This window comes from Elephantulus edwardii, unplaced genomic scaffold (assembly GCF_000299155.1).
Source record: "Elephantulus edwardii isolate Elephantulus edwardi_28Jun2011 unplaced genomic scaffold, EleEdw1.0 scaffold00268, whole genome shotgun sequence".
NCBI lineage: Eukaryota > Metazoa > Chordata > Mammalia > Macroscelidea > Macroscelididae > Elephantulus > Elephantulus edwardii.
The window spans coordinates 1,866,332-1,886,603 of NW_006400018.1; the positions used below are offsets into that span (position 1 = coordinate 1,866,332).

The following is a 20,272-nucleotide window of genomic DNA, read 5'->3' on the forward strand; positions in this document are numbered from 1 at the left end:
CGAGGACAGGAACGGGCCCAGGGGGACAGAGCAGAGTGGGAGTTGATTGGGCGGTGTTGCCTGAACCCCGAGCTTGGCCTCGTGTGCCCGGGGGAAGGGGCGGATCTGGGGTTTTCAAGTGCGGGAGCGCGGGGAGCGCACGAGGTGGCGGGGCGGGAGGAAGGAAGCTCCCTCCCGTGCCCGGGGCTGCTGTGCACACGAGGGTGATCCGGGAGAAGGGAGCGTGCAGAGCTTGACCCGGGGCTGGCTTTTCCTTGGAGAACACACAGGTCCATTCAGGTCCGAAAGCAGGCTGTCATCGTCCTGAGTCCAGAACCTCAGGGGAATGTGCAGACCCCAGCCTCGAGTGTGTGTGCGCGCGCGCGTGTGTGTGCGTAAATCCCAGTCATGCTTCCAAAACAAAGGCGTGGTGTTTGGAGAGTTGGCCGTGCACATGGCAAAATTTGTAGACATGGAGAGGGCGCAAGAAGGGTGTGTAAAGCAGCGTTTTCATAAAAACCTGTGAGGGTTTTCATTCCTGTGATCTGTAGAGTTTTGGAAGGTTTTCATTGACAGTTGGAAGAGGTGCACATTTTCTCCAAAATGTGATAACCAGCGGACCAGCCTGGCACTGTGAAAGAGGAAGGGACTGCTCCCTTTGAAAGTTTTTTGCCATCATTTGTTAGAGGTCTCGGCTCTTCGGTGGGGTGCACTCTTAGTACTCTGATGAGATGTTTTTGTTATGTATGCATCAGAAGGTGGTTCTTCCACAGAGCAGCTGATGGATTTGAACTGCTAACCTTTGCATTAGCAAGCGCAGTTCCTCTCCATTGAGCCACCAGAGTTCCCTGGACGAAAGCCAGTGGCCTTGTCAGATGTCTGAAGTGAGACTCTTTCAGGTGGTGGGTTGGGCAAGAGACGGGAATGAATAGAAGCAGCTGGAGTAAACTGTGTTGTGAAGGAGGATGCTGGAGGGATGCACTCTCCGCCTTAGCCAAGTTTAGAAGAAGTCTGTTCTTTCAGGACATTTCACATCAGCTGAAGACCTGAACCTGTTGATTGCTAAAAACACAAGATTGGAGATCTATGTGGTCACTGCTGAAGGCCTTCGCCCTGTCAAGGAGGTGGGCATGTACGGGAAGATAGCTGTCATGGAGCTCTTCAGGCCCAAGGTGAGCCCTCCGGGTGGGACCCAGCCATGAAGGGAAAACAGTTGTTGTTTGTAAATGTTTTTATGTCATTATTTAGGCTAGATGGGAAAAGACTCAGGAGACACACTCTCTCTGCCTTTGAATGGTGGGTTCCAATTTATTGTCTTATTGGAAGTTTTCCTAGACGTAAGAGGAAGACTTCGTTTGACTTCTTCAGGAAGATGAAATGAAAGCAATTTGGAATGTTTGTTTTTAACTGCTTTGTGAGCTAGCGGCCAGCAGGCCTGGATTAATTTTCTTACTAATTCCCTGACTCTGGATGTCTCTCCGAGCCTCATTTTCTGCATTTGAGGCATAAGGATAATAATGTGCAGTCCTTTGGGTGGTTAATGAAGATTAAGTGACGTAATAACACGTGGCAGCCGCCCTCACAGTTAGGTTTAACAATTGCCATTTTCATTTTATCTTCATCTAAACAGCCATTGCATTGCTTCAAATAGCGTAACTGTATCTGACAAGAAAGCACGAGGGTAAAAATGTTATAGTTGAGCAAAATACCTTGTAAGGGCTTTGCTGCCTATGACTTCGTGAATCCTGTTTGACCTTTCACAGTTCCCACATTTCCCCCCACCTGCCTTTTTCTGATACTGTTGGAGAGAATTAGAGCAGGCATAGCAGTTATCTTTCAGAATTTGAATAATGTTAATATTCAGTTGAGATAAAAATAGATGAAAGCATTGAGTGGAGAGAGGAGGAATCCAGAAAAAGCTAGGTATTTATCCTCAAGGGAAGCCTTTGGCCTGTACCTTTAGGGGTGTGTTGCCGGAATAGTGGTGGGGCAGCAGCTGGTAGTTAAACCTGTTCGGTGACTCCAGGGGGATCCTGTGAAGAGAATAACCTGGACAATTTTATGGGACAGTTCTTTATCACGAGTTTGCTCTGCGTCACAGCACTTGGAAATGGTGTGTGTTAGTATGCACCATGTATCTGGCTGATGGTTTTCTCTCACTAGGGATAGAACAATTTGGAAAGCTGTGGCATGCTTAAAGAATAAAACACTTCAAGGCTAGATGAGTGTTTGTTTAAATGGACCTCTGTTGATAGCATAACGTTGGCTTCCAGGGGGAGAGCAAGGATCTGCTGTTTATCCTGACAGCTAAGTACAACGCCTGCATCCTGGAGTACAAGCAGAGTGGCGAGAGCATTGATATCATCACGCGAGCCCACGGCAACGTTCAGGTGAGGCAGTTGCTCTGAGCTAATGAGAGTTCCTTCTGTAGCTAGGGACAGTCCTCTGTATTATCAGTTCATAAGAGCACACGCACGAGTGTGAGGTACAGGCTTATGTGAAGAAAAAACTCATTTTTCTGGGAATTTGAGATACAGAGATATAATTCATTAAGATTCAGTATTTTGGCAAAAAAGTCTGAACTAATGTTTGGGCTCCTTTGTCTGTCAATTAAACGCTAGTGGTCTTACATGTAGGGGATTCTGGTGGCTTAGTTTGCAGAGAGTTGTGTTATTAACCCCGAGGCTGTGCCTCTTAGGTTTGACTCCACCAGCAGCTCTGAGGGAGAAAGGTGGGCAATTTTCTTCACTTTAAAGCCTTGGAAAATTTCTGGAAGGTCAGCTCTGAGTTGGTTCTGACTTGAGGGCTGTGAGTTGAAATCTTTACCTACCTTCGAATAGAGAGATGTAAGGTATGCAGGACTAACAGGATCCCTTACGAGAGCGTGCTCGATGTCTTCTGTTACCTGTGTGTTCCATTTCCCCTAATCCCAGTTTTACTTCTCAGGACCGCATTGGCCGCCCCTCGGAGACTGGCATTATTGGCATCATCGATCCTGAGTGCCGGATGATTGGTCTGCGACTCTACGATGGTCTCTTCAAGGTTATTCCTCTAGACCGGGACAATAAAGAGCTCAAGGCCTTTAACATCCGCCTGGAGGAGTTGCATGTCATTGATGTCAAGTTTCTCTACGGCTGCCAAGCCCCTACCATCTGCTTCGTCTACCAGGTACTGTGTTGCGAGGAACAAGGGAGAAGCCGTGTGTTTGGGGGAGTGGGAGTTGGAGTTAGCTAATCAGTGTGTGTGGATATGGAGCAGCACAGGCAAAAGTCTCAGATATGTTTGTCCTGAAATGTTCTGCACAAATGTGATCATCAGGGGTCAGACTTTGCTCGCCTCTTGTGTGCAGTAATAGACTTCTGATAGAGGTAGAAAGCTCTCAGGCTTGCGACAGGCTTTAATCCTGAGATTACACTCTGGTTATGGGCTGTGGAGATTTTATAGGGTGACCCAGTTTGTACTTTGTCTCTGAGCTTCTTACTGGCATTGAGGGGTATTGAAACTGAGTTGCGCTATATTGAGAAGATAATGGTTCGTTTTAAGCTATGTATCTTTTACGACAATTAAAAGCAGAACCACAGATGCCTGTGTAAGACAAGAGAAAACATATTGCTTGGCTCCTCACTTGTTCCTTTGAGGAAGAGATTTCCATTGTATTTGACACCCATTTTGTTGGGACTTTTTGGGTTTTACATTTGTTTGTTTCATATTGCAGTCAGACTCTTAACAAGACATTTGGGTTTCTGTGTACAGTTCAGTGGCATTAATGACATTTACTGGATTGTGCAACCATCACCACTACCCATTTCCATATTTTTTTTCAACTTGGCCCGTTAAGCAGTAACTCTTCCTTCTTCCCTGTTATCCTGGTTCCTGTTAGTAAATACTGGTTCAAACCTTTGCCTGTTCTAGGTATTTCTTCTGAACGGGTCCCAGACATATTTGTTGTTTTGTGTCTGAATCAGTTCATCAAACGTAGGGTTTTCAAGTTTGAGCCTTGTTGGAACATATACTTGAACTTCCTTTCTCCTTAGGGCTGAGTAATAATGATATCCATTTAGGGTATGCCTCGTTTGTTTATCCAGTCATCTGTTGATGGTTGTTTTGGTTGTTGTGATTAATACTGCGGTAAACATTGGTGTACATTTCTCTATTTATATCCCTGCTTTCACATCTTTTTGGGTACATACATAGGAATGGAATGGCTGGCTCAGTGGTCATTCTGTAAGGGGCTGTAGTGGTGGTGTGCCTTACATGTTGCACTGCTAACTGAAGCGTCAGTGGTTCCAATCCTGCAGCTACTCCCAAGCCAAGTCTTCCAGAAAAATATCCTGCCTTATAAACCAAATGGAGGATTGTTATACTTGGAATAGGCTCTGTATCAGCGCGTATGGTGTCTGCTGTGGAAATTCTATAGTTTAATTTTCAGAGGAGCCATTACAGCTTCTTCTTGACTTCTGTTCTAGTCTGCATGAAAGTACCAGCACTGATCCTGGGCAGCTCCTTTCTGGACCAAATCTGCTAAGGCATTGGGATTTGAGGACGTCAGACTACCATGCCTCTGTTTTCATAAACTCTAAACAAAGGGCTAGGCTACACAAGGTCATTTACATGCATGTGACTGAATAAATGATGGCAGGAAATGCCAGTCTAGTCCAGTGCTGAATGTGGGAATTAGAACGCTTTGATGGCATTTACATGCTGGTAATACTGTTGCCTTTTTGTCTATTTCCTAGCATCATCCTAAGTGCTGTAGTTCTGAGACTGATTAGGATAAAGTTCAGTTGAATAAGGTTGGAAACTAGGTTCAGAGATTGCATTTGCTCTTGTTTCTAGGCATTAATCGTCAGCTGTAGTAGAATCTTGGGCTTTCTGTCCTCAGTGTCATCAGCACTAATCAAAGCAGCACTGGTGATGCTGCTTCAGGAATGACACTGAGGATGCTCTTCATTTCTCCATGTGTCTCAGCGACCAGAATCCAAAGCTTAGCTTGAACTTCATGTGGAGTTGTGTTCCCTAGTTGTTGATAAGAAAATCTTTTCATCAACTGATAATTACTTTATCTCCTTTTTGTGCCAGAAGTTCAACTTGGCTAGGAAAAGCATTCCTGCTAAGTGCTTCAGGAGTAACAGGGACTAAAATGTGGCTTCTGCCCAGACACTGAGCAAGATTTCCTCCCACAAAGCCTCTTAGAATTCGGTTCCAGCCTTTGTTAAAGCCACTCACTGCTGGCCAGACTTGGTTTTCTCCCTGTTCTTGCTTTTCAGTCTTCTAACACGGTGTCTTTTGGCAGCTCCAGGACTGGCGTGAGTCATGTTTCAGGAAAAGGAAGGCATGGTGATACAATAGCAGGACTAGAGGGTTTTCATAACTTTTCCAGAACAATATGTTCTGTTTTCGTGGTCAGCACCTCGTCAGAAAGCTTATAAGAATTGTGGAAGACTGATTTCTTTGGTCACTTGGAAATATCTAGCTTCCCAGTGTGTTTGCTTTTTCTCTGGAGTTCTCTTGCTTATAGATATGCATCATATCTCTTCTTATCCAGAATAACACCTTCATTTCTCTACTACCTGTATCCTTACTTGGCTGGGTGAATTGTGAGAAATCACAGGTCTCGGAAGCCAGTTCTCCACCTACAAACTAGTCTTAGATTCAGCTGTGATGGGTCAGGTGGGAAGGCTGACGTGCCTCAGAGACCCTGATTGTCCCTTTCAGGACCCCCTCCTGCCTGAGATTCACCCTTCCTAAGGGCTTACCGGGGGAGCTCTGGTAGCCTAGTGGTAAGAAGCTGCACTGCAGTCCTAAAGGCATGCAGTTTGAAGCCACTAGTTGCTCCGTGGGGGAGGGGTGGACATTCTCCCTCTGAAAACCTTCTGGAGGGTCAACTCTGAGTCAGTTCTAACTCGACGTCATACAATACCAGCAACAACAAGGGCTTACTGTCCCATCTTACTTTCCATCTTGCCTGACCTAGGACCCGCAGGGGCGGCATGTGAAAACCTATGAGGTGTCCCTCCGAGAGAAGGAGTTCAATAAGGGCCCATGGAAACAGGAGAATGTTGAGGCCGAAGCTTCCATGGTCATTGCAGGTTGGTTGGGAGTTTGGGGTTTGCTTCTTGGCCTCCCTGGCCACTTCCTGTTCTGCTGTCTTATTCTTCATTTAAGTGCCAGACTTTTATAGTTCATTATTTCCTTATGTTTCTTTGCCATAGATGTGCCTTCCCCTCTGCATATGTGTTTTTAGAATTTGCTGTTATTACTTTCCCCAGAAAGGTTAGCTTTCCTTTGTTAGGGATGGGAGTTGACGGTATATGTCAGGTTCAGGGTAGTGTGTGGAGATTGGTCTCATTATTGCATTATTCGATAGAAAATTAAAAAGGAGCCCTGAGGACCAAGCAGTTTGTAGTCACTAACTTAAAGTTCTTAGTTCAAACCTGAACCCGCCCAGTGGCTCCATGGAAGGAGGGTGTGATGAATTCCTTCAAAGATGACAGCCTCCTCAACCCTGTGGAACAGTTCTGCTCTGTCGCTGTGTCCTTATGAGCTGAGAACTGACTCTTTGGCAGTTGACATATAAAAGCAGAAACCAATAGAGCTTATGCAATGACTGAATGAGTCTTTTCTTTCCTAGATGAGGAAATGTGGCCAAAGAGAGGGACTTGCCCAGACCTATGCCTAAAGGGAAAGACTGGGTCAGAATATAGGGCTCTTTGCTTCTTGTTCTGTACTCATTCTTCCATATTATGTTGTCTGTCAAACGCAGTAGAGAAGTTTTAAAACTCCTAAGGACAATTTGGCTTTTATAAATAACTGACCTGGTAGGAGGGTAGAAGGTGAAATTAAGCCAGAGAACAAGAGGTGAGTGAGTCTGTGCTTTGCTTTTAGCTAGAAAGGAGAGAAAATGTGGGGAGGCATGTCGATGACCTCCAACAAGGTTCTGCACCCCACAGAATGCTGAAATACTACAAGAGTGGCAATAACAGCATTCTCAGGATCACATGAATAGCCAGTCTCAGAACCCAAAGACAGAAAAGTAGATAACCTTTTCTGAGCTTTTTTGTATGGTTCTTAAAAACTATAGGTACCTTGAGGGTAGCCTGGGAGATACTGGGACCGTGCTCTTGCTGGGCATCCTTCCTGGATGCCGGGTGCTTTGAACGTGCTGACGCTGCCCTCTCTCTCCTGCAGTCCCGGAGCCCTTCGGGGGGGCCATCATCATTGGGCAGGAGTCAATCACCTACCACAATGGTGACAAGTACCTGGCCATCGCGCCTCCTATCATCAAAGTGAGTGGCACTCTTTCCCTTTTGTCTTTCCTTCCATATTTTATTTTCTTGTCAAAAGATGATATACAGATAGCAGTCACACTTGTTCGCTCTGCGGATAAGATGTTGGTTGGTGGGGGAGGGACAAAAATGTGCAGCAATGAATGAATAAAAAGGAGAACAAAAATCCACCCAAAAATATGTTGGTTGGTTTGTTATTATTAAGGAGCTAAAGAGGCGCCTGGCTGGCATCTGCTCACAGAGTACTTGCTTGTTAAGAGAAACAATAGCTATTGACTGGGGCAATTGGAAAATATATCCAAAGGGGGCAAATTTTGCAGATTATTGAATGTGACATTCTTGGGGCTCAAGTCATAGAGCAAAATGAGGAAAAAATGATCTAGATTTTAAAAAATTGCTCGTAAAAATGTCACCTATAGGTTTGTTGGTTGATTTATTTATGTATTAGATAGCAAAATGGTGTGGTGTTTAGTGGATACATCTGATTACTTTCTCCTCACTCTTCCATTAAAGTGATAATTGAATAAACGTACTGCACTCAGAAAATGATCTTTTATTAAGTTTCTCATTTTTGATCACATGTGTCATGCCCACTGGGTGGATTCTGGGCTTTTTGAATCTGGCTGGGCAAGTGTCTGGTCATGGAAGAGTATGCGACCTGGTGGAAGAAGCTTACTCTGTATTGACTATCCCCTCTCCACGGGTAGCAAAGCACGATTGTGTGCCACAACAGAGTGGACCCCAACGGCTCCCGCTACCTGCTGGGGGACATGGAGGGACGGCTCTTCATGCTGCTGCTGGAGAAGGAGGAGCAGATGGATGGCACCGTCACCCTCAAGGATCTTCGAGTGGAGCTGCTCGGAGAGGTAAGGCCGGCCCTCCTCTTCTACATTCTCCTGGGTTTCCCAGGGCTGCAGTGTGGGGCCCTGTTGTGCTTCTTGTGATTGGGTCACTTTCTTAAGGGACCTTGACACCCAGCAGTGAGCTCTGTTAGCCGTACCCTGCATGTTGATGTTGCTAGACATGAGCGAATCTCACAGGGAGCTGGGCACCACCCCAGGCCTGAAGAGGAAGGAAGGGAAACAGGGAAGGGTGCAGTCTGGAATTCAAGAACAGTCTTAAGGTTGAGAGCAGCTCTGGCCTCAGGGTCCAAACATCTGAGATCTGTGCAGTGCCTTTTAGAGGGCTCTGATGATTTAGTGCATGCAGACTGTTACTGGATTACAACTATCATTGGGAGTAAGCACAAGGTACAGTAAAAATGTTTGAATCGAGGCACGTTTTTAAAAGACTGTTCGGCATCCTGAGATTGAGGAGCCTTTGTGGGTGTGGCCCGGGCATTGAGTTGGAGCACCGAGTCTGGACAACGGCTGCTCTGTCTGTGAGGTGGGGGTGTGTCAGGCCCTCCGTAGTCTGTTCTAATTGCATCTGTGTTGTTGCCTTCCAGACTTCGATTGCTGAGTGCTTGACATACCTGGACAATGGTGTGGTGTTTGTCGGGTCTCGCCTTGGCGACTCTCAGCTTGTGAAGGTAAGAAGAGAATTTTTTCTTCTTTCTCTGCTTCCTGCTGCTTCATCAGGTTTCTTCTGTGTTTCATGCTTGTCAGAATTTCTGCACTACAGTTTAGCTTTCTGCTTAGCCGATGTCACACTCTGCCCTGATTTTTTTTCTCAGGGCTCGTTCAGCCCAGGTACAGGGTGCTAGGTGCCGGAATGAATTGATGTGCAACACCCAGCTTATGTTCTCAGCGTACAACCTGATGTATGCAACCCACTCTAGTGGATTTGGATTCTGCAGAAAAATGCACAGAAACATTAACGTTAATTTTTTTTTTTAAATTCACTGCTTTTTTGAAATCCATCCATTGAGACTTCAGATTTGAAATATATCTAAGATTAGTTATGGACTCCCTATTGGAAAACTACGACCCTTAGTCAAGAATTCATTCTCGCCTATCAACAAACGAATGGCTAGAGAAGCTGTGGTATATTCGCACAATGGAATACTATGCTGCATTAAAAAACAAGGAACTCATGCAATATTACTCAAAATGGTTGACTCTGGAGAACATTATGCTGAGTGAAATGTCCCAGTCACAAAGGGACAAATATTGCATGGTGCCATTGTTGTAGAATGGGACTGTCCTTGGGGTTGGGGAGAGACTGAGTAAGATGGGTTCAATAATGTATGCTGCTTTGAAACAGAAGGGAGAAAACTGTTTAAGAGATATGTGATTAGGTATTTCTGTCATGACAGGAGTCTAGAGCGATGGCTACATGGTGGAGTGGACCTGGGGGAGGGTTTGTAAAATAATGAAAGAATCTTTTCTTTTACTTTTCCAAGAGGGTAATGTCTGGTGAGGGGGAGCCTTGGGAGGGGACAAATCTACAACAAAGAATGAATGGAAATCCAAAGCCTCTGTAAATTTTCACTGAAATTAATAACAAATTTAAATTAAAAAAAAAGAATTAAGTTAGAGTAAGGATGGCAATGGAACCACCTTACCTCTGTAATTTGATTTGTGCCACTATTAGAACCTCTACTCAGAATATTATTGCTTTTCAGTTTTTGACTCATGCACTTTTAACTTGTTAGTTAAATTTGTATCTTCTAGGCTGCAACACTTCCATGATACATCTTCAAGGATATGAACATGTACGGCTAAGCACAATTGATAACAGTGCATCTAAATTCCAAAATCCATCTCCATAATAGTCTATGTGTTTCCTACTGCCAAAGGGGCCCTTTAGAGTAGTGAGAGAAGACATTCACCCTGAAACCCACAGCGTCCCTTTTCAGCAGGAAGTAGCTAAGAGAATACGCCATCCCCTTTTCCTTATGACTCAGGGTGAAGTCTCTCTCAGGGAGGAGTGATAGGGAATGGCAAGGGACACACTGACAAAGGAGATTAATCAGAACTGGCTTTGACAAGCACTGTGGCAATTGGACAATTAAAGCAGACATGGGGGGGAAGAAGAACGAACTGGGGAGGAGGGTGGAGAAAACAGTGCAACAATGAATGAATGAAAACATCTCTGTAAATGTTCATTAAAACTAATAAAATTTAATAATAAAAAGAATTCATTCTTATAGCAATGGAGCAGGAAGGACAGGTCTAGCCAGCTCAAGAGTATCTTTCACATGATAACTGTCTCTTTATGGTGGACCTGTTAGAGAATTCCAGGACTAACATTGTTCTTATTTTGTAGCTCAACGTTGACAGTAATGAGCAAGGCTCCTACGTAGTCACGATGGAAACCTTCACCAATTTAGGTCCTATTGTGGACATGTGCGTGGTGGACCTGGAGAGGCAGGGGCAGGGCCAGGTAAGTGGGGGGGTCCTCCTGGGAATGGATGGATGGCTAGTAAGTATGCCCACTCCTAGCTTTGCTTATCTGAAATGGGACGTACACACAGACGAAACTTTGATCCAGTGTGGCAAGAATACAAAAAGCCCCCTAAACCCATTGCCGTTTAAGATGGTTCCAAATTACGATAGCTCCCTATCGAGTTTTGAGGGATACAAGTCTTTTTTTTATTTTTGTTTTTTTATTTTATTATTTTTGTGTGAGTATACCATCAAATCAGATCTGAGTGGTACAGGAGGAGATTGTCCTTCTTTCCCCGGCAGAGCATCTGGTGGATTCGAACCGTGCACCTCTGGGATTGTAGTTGCAGCTCCTTACCACTGGGCCACCAGAGCTCCCCGGGATACAAGTCTTAATGGGAGAAAAATTACTTGGTTTTTCTCTTGTGAAGTGGTTGCTGCCTTTGAACCATTAACCTTTCATTAACACAGCCTAACACACAATGTACACTACATTGTTCCTCAATGCAAGAGTACTGTTGTTTGCTGAGGGCCTATTTTGGTCTGTTATCTTATGAGTGCCCCGTTAGAGATTCTTGGCTGTTTCTCAGTGAGGAAATTGGGGCTTGGAAAAAATGCACTTGTGTAGTTAAGTGGCACACTGAACAAAGGACAGATGTGTCTGACTCTGATCCTCCCCTGTCTATTAAACTGGAGTTTCAGGGATTGAAGCAAGTCTGCTAAGAGCATGAGAAGAGCTTTTTGCATCTGTTAATGCATTCTCAGACCTTGCTCTACAGTAAGGGTCCTTGGCTTTGGGTGTAGCTTGCAAGTGTACGATGATCCCAATCTCTTAGAGGGTGACTCCTTTTCTTTGCTTGCAGCTGGTCACGTGCTCTGGGGCTTTCAAGGAAGGTTCTTTGCGGATCATCCGGAATGGAATTGGAATCCATGAGCATGCTAGCATTGACTTACCTGGCATCAAAGGTAGCTTGGCGGGTGTGTAGGATGATAAAACACTAGAGAAAATAAGGTGGTGGATTCTTTTATAACTTAAGAGTGGAGAAGGTCTTTTAAACTATGAAGGTTATCTGAAAGTATATCGCTCTAGAACAGCAGAAAACGTAAATCAGAAACCAGGTAAAAAATGTTTGTAGATGAAAGCCTAAGTTTTCAAGAAAAATTTCCAGAAAGGAGATGAACACACCTTTCGTTTCTAAATTGGCAAAGGGCACGAATGCACAGATAACAGATAAAGTACTGTGAGGGTTCCTGTGTCTGTGATGAGACTTTCAGGCCTCATTTGTGATAAGGAAATGCAAATCAACATTGAATGGAAACACCCCTCTTCAGCAGATTGGCCTTAATCCCAAAGTGTGCCAGCATGTTAGGCTGTGAGCTGATAAGCAGCCTTAGGGGGAATTTAGCATTATCTCTCAAAACTACAGATGTCTTTAATGGTTTTTTCCAGTAATCCCACAGTCTCACATACCTTCACATGTATAAACTGGCCTAAGTACAGGATATTTACCGTAAAAGTGCTTATTGTAGCACACTAATTGGAGGAGGAGAGAGCCTGCCCATCGGATGGAGTAATAATCCATATTGCTAATAATAGGTGGTAGTCTATACCTTTGGGTCGTACCTACTCATTTGATCCTCCAGAGGGTTTCCAGAGGCAATAAATCATATAGGAGGAGATTTACCATCTTTTTCTCTCAGAAAGAGCTTAGTTTGGGTTTAATCACCCAAGAACTGTGTAGGCACAGAAAATGAGGGCTCCTTCCATTCCAATAAAAGGCTCCAGATCTGCTACAGTGGAAAAAACAAGATGCATGCATCTCTCAGAGCTCTGGTAACATAGGGGTCAGGAATTGCACTGTGATTTACTGCCTCTGAAATCTGCTGGAGGGCTGTGGGTCGGATTTTACTGGACAGAAAATAACGTATTTATTTCATATTTACATTGTAATCTAGTATTAATCCTCTTTCCTTTAGGAGAAATTATAAGAGTAATCAAACTTGTTTGTTGGGGTTATGGGTTGGAGGAAACGTGGAATGACAGTAAATATTTATAATAATAAATTACAGAAATGCATTATCTACTTCAAAAGTTTGGAATAAAACACTTTAAAGACCACCTAATGTCCTCAGTCATAAAACTCCAAAGGGCCGCGTGGAGACTGTCAGACGCTCAGGTCTTGCTGCCCTCTCGTGTCTGCCACCCTCTCCTAGGGTGTCTGTGAATTGGGTCTTGATTCTTGATCCTTGTTCCAGGCTTGTGGCCACTCCGTTCTGACCCTAACCGGGAGACGGATGACACTTTGGTGCTCTCCTTTGTTGGCCAGACAAGGTAAAGCGGGTTGGGGGCGAGCTCCAGGTGTGGTGTGAATTGGAGTGGAGCAAGCTGGCCTGCTGAGGCTGACCTTCCCGTACTGCTACAGAGTTCTCATGTTAAACGGCGAGGAGGTGGAAGAGACTGAGCTGATTGGCTTTGTGGATGACCAGCAGACGTTCTTCTGTGGCAACGTGGCCCACCAGCAGCTCATCCAGGTAGGATCCGAGACGGGTGGGCGCGGGTACTCACATCAGACCCGCAGTGCTGTGTGGGGCCGCCAGCCTTTAAAGCAGTGTCAGAATTTATGACTCTGAAAGTAATGTCAAAACATAAGACAGTTACGTGATGATCTGCTCCTCGGAGATAGCCGCTCTCAGGAGTAGTTTTGTTCCGAAGTGCACATGCTCTGTGGTCATTCATTTTTTTCTGTCACAAACGGATCATGATGCATAGTATGCTGTGGGTCCTGTTTGAGCATAGATTTAGGCTGTGTCTTCCAACATGTTCTAATTTTAATAGTAATACGTGCTTGTTTTGTAAAATCTTTCTGAAAAGCCCAAAGGAGGGGGCCAGGTACTGATCTTAATGCTATCAAACATTATTGCTCTCAGCACTTTGCGTGTATGTTAGTGACGTTACACATTCTGAGCCTTGTTTGAAATCTTATCTACACTGTGAGGGCAGAGAGCCTTTGGATGGTTGTCAGCCACCCGGTCACTCACTGGGGTTTGAGGCTGTAAACCTTCTGGGTTGGAAACTGCCTGTCTTTTCCTGAGGAGCCACCCAAGGTGCATGGCCTTTAAGTCCTAGCATAGCTCCTGTGACAGCCACTTGAGCCTGCTAGTCGGAGAACGGTTTTGCAGCCATATCTTCTCCATTTTTCTTACCATAACCTTTCACCAGAGGCTGTGTGTTGTCAGTGGTGGGCAAAGTACTAGAACACCTGGACACCTTTTTTCATTGTTTTATCCACCTGATCTTTTTAGCCAACTGATAGTAGTAGATTTGGTAAATAACTGGGAAGGAGGTTCTCTGTGGACCAATATAGGTGGTACCAGATACCAAGTCAGTGCTCTGTCAGTATTTTCCAGTTGAGTCTCAAGACTGGCTCCTGTTGTTGTATACCACTGAGTCAGAACTGACCCATAGCTGACCCTCCAGCAGGTTTTCAAAGGCAGCTAATAGCTTGGGTGAAGATTGCCAGTCATCCTTCTATGGAGCAGCTGGTGGATTTGAATCATGTACTGGCCCCTGCTCACATTATTATTATTAAAGGGTTTTCATCCTTAAATAGAAACTCATTTTGTTAGATAAGAGAAATTAATACATTTTAACACTATTACCAGTCATCTTTTTTGTTTTCTTTGTGTGATAAATTACAAAACAATTACAATGTAATTGTGCAACCATTATTAAAAGTTTTCTAATCATTTCAGTGGTTTATAAAGGAGCTTTGGTGGCCTAGTGGTTGAAACTCTGCTGCAGTCCCAGAAGCATGAGATTCATATCCACCAGCTGCTCCGCAGGAGAAGGATGGGCAACCTCCTCCTGTGTTGCCTCTGAAAACCCACTGGGCATTCAGATGTGGGCCATTTCAACCCGAGGGCATAGACCAGCAGCAGTGGCTTATATGTAGTGATGAACTTGATTATTACAGAACTCTTGATTTTGGGGGCTTCCACTCAGTGCTGCTGGGCAGATGCCATTGGCGCTATCCAGGCCACCCTCAGAAGGACGGAACCCTATTTCTACTGGGGGTGTAGAAGTTGTAAGCTGCTTCAGACCATTCTCCTGCAGGAGTTTATCTAAAAATGACCTTTGTGTCCGTGAATCGCTGCAGGAGGGAATGCTACCTCTTTCCTGCAAGAGAGGCTTCACGTTGCTCATGCTTGTGCTCAGGCCACACAGGGCAGTGTTTGTACTGGCACTCAGGTGTCGATCCTGCAGGATTGTGAGGATGTGTCTCTTCTCTCTAGATCACCTCGGCATCTGTGCGCTTGGTCTCACAAGAACCCAAAGCCCTGGTCAGTGAGTGGAAGGAGCCTCAGGGCAAGAACATCAGCGTGGCCTCCTGCAACAGCAGCCAGGTGGTGGTGGCCGTGGGAAGGGCCCTCTACTACCTGCAGATCCACCCTCAGGAGCTCCGGCAGATCAGGTGTGTGCCCCTGTCTTCTTTCACTTCCTGGGCCGCTTTGGTCATTTGATTCCCTCCTCTGCCATATTCTTCTCTTTTTAGCCACACAGAGATGGAACATGAAGTGGCCTGCTTGGACATTACCCCACTAGGGGACAGCAGTGGGCTGTCCCCTCTGTGTGCCATTGGGCTCTGGACGGACATCTCGGCTCGTATTTTGAAACTGCCCTCCTTTGAACTGCTGCACAAGGAGATGCTGGGTGGAGGTCTGTGTCTCTGAAAGGCCTGGGATGGGATCTGATGTGTGTGGAACCAGGACTTACTGTTGCCTTTCTTCACAGAAATCATTCCTCGCTCCATCCTCATGACCACCTTTGAGAGTAGCCACTACCTCCTCTGTGCCTTGGGAGACGGGGCGCTTTTCTACTTCGGGCTCAACCTTGAGACAGGTGAGACCAGCTGTGTGAGCAAGGACTCTTTGGGAAACTCAAGAGCATTAGAGTGGTGTAGAGTTCTTAGCCCTGGGGGACTGCTTTTGAGCCTTCACAATCCAGCTCTTTGTCCTGTTTCCTTTCCTTCCTTCCTTCCTTCTCCTGATGCCATTCTTTCTGTAGGCTTGTTGAGCGACCGTAAGAAAGTGACTCTGGGCACCCAGCCCACGGTGTTGAGGACTTTCCGTTCTCTTTCCACCACCAACGTCTTTGCTTGCTCTGACCGCCCCACTGTCATCTACAGCAGCAACCACAAATTGGTCTTCTCCAATGTCAACCTCAAGGAAGTGAACTACATGTGTCCCCTCAACTCAGATGGCTATCCTGACAGGTGAGCCGTCCCATTTCTTCAACAGGAGTCTGGGGACAGCAGGGTGTTCCCTCCCCCTCGGCCCCTGCCTTTCCTGGGTTGCATTGCAGAATACATAGCTAGAGGGGACTTGTGGAGCAGCGGGCCTTTGATCTGACTACCTATTAGACACACAGGGGGACTTATTGGAAATGGCAGGTGTTAGGTGTTTTTGTTTGTTTGAAACCCTCAGGTGGGTTCAGCAGGACAACGTTAGGCTCTGTGGTCATTGCAGTGGCTAGCCACGTTCCAGAGGAGCAGAGGTTCTCACAGTGTGGGTCCCAGGCAAACAGTATCAGTGCCGCTGGGACCTTGTTAGAAATTGGAATTCTCGAGCCTGCCCAGCCCTACGAGGAGCTGCGCTGCCAGCTCTAAGGTGCACAGTTCGAATCTACCTGCTGGGCAGTTGATTTATTACTGCCTCTGCAAACCCCCTGGAGGTCAGCTGTGGATTGGTTCCAAGTGGCCAGTACACAACAACAACAAAACCAATTGATGCACGTTGTGGTTTGACTGATCTTTGTTCTAGAGCACTGATTTTGATTCTCACTCTTGATTCCACTTGAAAGCCAGTTGGGAAACTTTGGAAGAATACCTTGTTTAGACTTATGCAGACTGGTCTTTTGGGAGTAGGACTGAGTATCCGTATCTTTTAACTATCTTCAAGTGATTTTCACTTGTAGGGTTTTCAGTTGAGACCCCTGCCCCTGGAGGATGTTGGTATAATTCCATCTTGTTTTCCTTCCCCGGATGGAGTTGCCTTAGAGAATCTTTTCCTTCCTTGGGCATCCTCCATCTAAACCCAGATCCTTCTTTCCAGCCTGGCACTGGCCAACAACAGCACCCTCACCATTGGCACCATCGACGAGATCCAGAAGCTGCACATTCGCACGGTTCCCCTCTATGAGTCTCCCAGGTGAAGACCAGGGCTGGGAGGTCACTGAGCAAAGGCGGGGGCTGGGAGATGGGTGGCTCGGTGCAGACTTTCCTGAGAGGCACTCTTGTCCTACGCTTGTCCTGCAGGAAGATCTGCTATCAGGAGGTGTCCCAGTGCTTCGGGGTCCTCTCCAGCCGGATTGAAGTCCAGGACACGAGTGGGGGCACCACTGCTCTGCGGCCAAGCGCTAGCACACAGGTGAGGGGAGCAGGCAAATAGAGACGAAGGAGAGGCTGGCACATTTTTGGAGAGTCTGAGAAGTAGTTTTGCAGGCCCAGTGGTCTTGGTCATAGCTGCTTGACTCTGCTGTAGAGAGCAGCCCAACACAAGGACAGGGCCCCTGCTCCAGTGATGTTTATCCACAGAAGTAGGTGATGGACTGGTTCTAGCCCTCTGTGCATTTCAGGGGCGAGAATTTGAGAGTCAGAGTAGCTTGGCCTTGTGTGACAAACGGCTCACTTTTCAGTGTGAGCGTTTGGTGGGCGTGTGTAATCGGAGGCAGCATGGCATAGTAGGTGAGGGTGGAGGATTTGGAGTCTGGCAGGCTGGCTTCACAGTTACTGTCAGTGGTGTGACCTTGGGCACCGTCTTCTCCTTTGTAGGGTGAGGGTAATGCACGGTCTAGAACTGCACACAGTGAGCTCCAGGGCAGTGTTGACTGCGCGTTGTTTCCTGAGCGGTCTCTGCCTGTCTCCCTCTGTGATATGCCCTCTTCTTTCAGTCTGGAGTAGAAGGTTTTTCTTTTTAAAGTGCTCCCCCTTTACCCCTGCTTAAAGCATCTGATGCTGAACTATCTCTAGCTTAAAATTTCATAGTAAGATAGAGATGCTTGCCCTCAAACATTTACATTTTCTGTGAAAATAAATTACTGTGGAAACACATATTAAAAAAACCAAAGTACTCCCCCATTCTGTTGAGAGGATGGAGCCTGCGGTTTTATTAGGTCCCGGAGTTCCTTTTCTCCTTGCTTGACTGACTGGAGGAAATCACTGTCTAGTGATCTCTAATGACCCTTAGATCCTTGCTGGGTCTTGGACTGGTGTGTCCATTCCATGCATAATTTGGCTCCTTGCCCTCAGTTCACATGTCCTCCCTGAAGCACTCTGGTCGTCGGGCTCACCTGGAGCGTTGGCAGGAGCCGCCGCATTGTGTCCAGAGCCGGCTCCCTGGCCTGAGGGCCCTGACGGTCCCGCGTGTTCTCTCTGTCCTCAGGCTCTGTCCAGCAGCGTCAGCTCCAGCAAGCTCTTCTCCAGCAGCACGGCGCCGCACGAGACCTCCTTCGGAGAAGAGGTGGAGGTGCACAACCTCCTCATCATCGACCAGCATACCTTCGAAGGTGCACATGCGCTCTTCCCTGGCTTGTCCTTGCTGCCTCGTACAGCTAGGTTTTGCTTGACTTCGATCGTTCCACGTTGTCATGGTGTGGCTGCCCATCCTAGGAGGAGAAAAAAGGATGAGGGGGGCCTCCGTGAGCTGGCCGTGAGTCCTGTGTAGGGCCTCCTATCAGCAGGGACTTATGAGGGGTGATGCAGGAGTGACAGGAGATGTCCTGTGACCCCCGACTTCTGCTCCCTCTGAGCTGTGGGCTTACCTGTGCATGGGGCTGCAGGTAAGCTGTGACTAGCCAGTCTCCTCTGCTCTCTGCCACTCCTCCTTCTAGTGCTTCACGCCCACCAGTTTCTGCAGAATGAGTATGCCCTCAGCCTGGTGTCCTGCAAGTTGGGCAAAGACCCTAACACGTACTTCATTGTGGGCACAGCCATGGTGTATCCCGAGGAGGCAGAGCCCAAGCAGGGCCGCATCGTGGTCTTCCAGTATTCAGATGGTAAGGGGGCAGCACCCAGCTGTGGCGCAGGTGAAGGTCTGGGGAAACAAGTGACTATGCCCTGGGTTCAGAGGACAGTTAAGCAGTCCAGGAACTTGGTGGGCTGCTTCAGAAGCCAGTCTTTCCGTTCCTGCTTCTTGAGCTGTTGGTGGTCTGACTGAGTTTTTTATGACATAGAGAACCACAAGTCAAATTTAGCTCTTGTTTCTTCCTTTTTTGTTCTTTGAAAGGTTGGGGGGGAGGGGAGGTAAAAGACTTGTGGCCAGAAAAAGTTAAGAAGTCCTGTGTGTGTTAGTTTTCTGTGTGGTTGCTCAGCCTTTGTAAGTCTTTGCTAGCTTCAGCACTGTTTTCATGGCTGTCTCATATCCTGTTCCCAAGATGCTAATTCTAGCTGTCAGCGCAAAAAGCACGCATCAGGTGCTTGAGGTAGAGTTACTGTCAGACTGGACTAGTATTTGTCTTGAGGGACCCGGAGCTTCAGAGTAGGACTGTCCAGGGTCTCTGCCCATGACCATGGGGCTTGGCCTCGTTCAGTGCTGGGCCTCAGGGTGTGCCAACTCCCCATTTCCTACTTTGAGATGAATGCTGTGAGGAGACAGGAATCAGAGTTATCAGGGAAAGCAGAGCATTCGTTGCGTAAAGAGCGAGCTCTTAACAAAGACTTTTGTTCTCTTAGGAAAACTACAGACCGTGGCGGAAAAGGAAGTGAAAGGAGCTGTGTACTCGATGGTGGAATTTAATGGGAAGCTGTTAGCCAGCATCAATAGCACGGTGAGGCCCGGACCACGTGACGTCTTCTTTGCCTTTTGGTTTCGCGCTATTGGTCCTTTAATGGAACATATCCTTCCACAGGAAATACCCTTTATTTGATGTGCTAGTGTTCTTCCACTGAAAGGTGACCTCAGGATAGTTTTAGTTGAAGTTTTAAAACTGGTATCTTAGGACAGTAGTCTCAGAACTCTAGTTTCACCTGGCCCAGGAAGTCTGGGCTTTACAGAATTTGCCATTTTCTTCTCATTTAATCAGGGTCCATCCGTCGGGGGTCTGATTAGAACGCTGGCACCAGCCCTTTCCAGTGGTGGGGGCTCTGGCGAGGCCACGGCTCCTGCAGGCTGTGCGCGCTCCCCAGTGGTTTCTCTGAGACGTTCCTCACTTGCCATCTTGCCTTCGGTTGTGCACCACTGTCCGCAGAGCACGTTCCCTTCGATTTCCTTGAGTTCTACATGTGTCACGTTTTAGGGACGACAGCAGTAGATCTGGAGGGTGAACACTGGACTCAGTGGTTACGTAGTGACCTGAGTGTCTGTCCAGGCTGTGTGATGGCTGACCATTGACCAGTTCTATAGGAGCATTTGTGGTTGGAGCGGCAGGTTTGGATGAGAAACTGGAGGTTTTGGGCAAAGTATCAATGGGGTCTTTTTTGATATCATAAATGATTACACGCTGTCACCGACCACCCGACCACGGTCGTGACAAGAAACTCAAGGGGTTTCTTGGTGAAGAGCAGGTGAGGGACGAAGCCAGCGAAAATGAGAGTCTGCACACCAGGATGATGTAGAGAGCTCTGATTTATTATGCTAAAAGCTTGCTTTTTATACATTTAAACTTGTTTAAACTTGACTTAT

The 20,272-nt window shown here is 46.6% G+C and overlaps 1 protein-coding gene across 1 annotated transcript in view; it reads left to right on the forward strand.

Moving 5' to 3' along the window:
* DDB1 (damage-specific DNA binding protein 1, 127kDa) overlaps positions 1–20,272 on the forward strand; it is a 28,541-nt gene that overhangs the window by 529 nt on the left and 7,740 nt on the right. The window contains exons 2-21 of the mRNA XM_006899840.1: positions 1,003–1,151; positions 2,253–2,369; positions 2,926–3,147; positions 5,954–6,068; positions 7,168–7,265; positions 7,973–8,131; positions 8,713–8,796; positions 10,476–10,592; positions 11,458–11,560; positions 12,851–12,926; positions 13,018–13,126; positions 14,888–15,066; positions 15,148–15,311; positions 15,387–15,494; positions 15,660–15,867; positions 16,706–16,801; positions 16,909–17,020; positions 18,035–18,158; positions 18,483–18,647; positions 19,324–19,418. Coding sequence (XP_006899902.1) covers positions 1,003–1,151; positions 2,253–2,369; positions 2,926–3,147; positions 5,954–6,068; positions 7,168–7,265; positions 7,973–8,131; positions 8,713–8,796; positions 10,476–10,592; positions 11,458–11,560; positions 12,851–12,926; positions 13,018–13,126; positions 14,888–15,066; positions 15,148–15,311; positions 15,387–15,494; positions 15,660–15,867; positions 16,706–16,801; positions 16,909–17,020; positions 18,035–18,158; positions 18,483–18,647; positions 19,324–19,418 — 2,600 coding nt within the window. The remainder of the gene's footprint in view (positions 1–1,002; positions 1,152–2,252; positions 2,370–2,925; positions 3,148–5,953; positions 6,069–7,167; positions 7,266–7,972; positions 8,132–8,712; positions 8,797–10,475; positions 10,593–11,457; positions 11,561–12,850; positions 12,927–13,017; positions 13,127–14,887; positions 15,067–15,147; positions 15,312–15,386; positions 15,495–15,659; positions 15,868–16,705; positions 16,802–16,908; positions 17,021–18,034; positions 18,159–18,482; positions 18,648–19,323; positions 19,419–20,272) is intronic.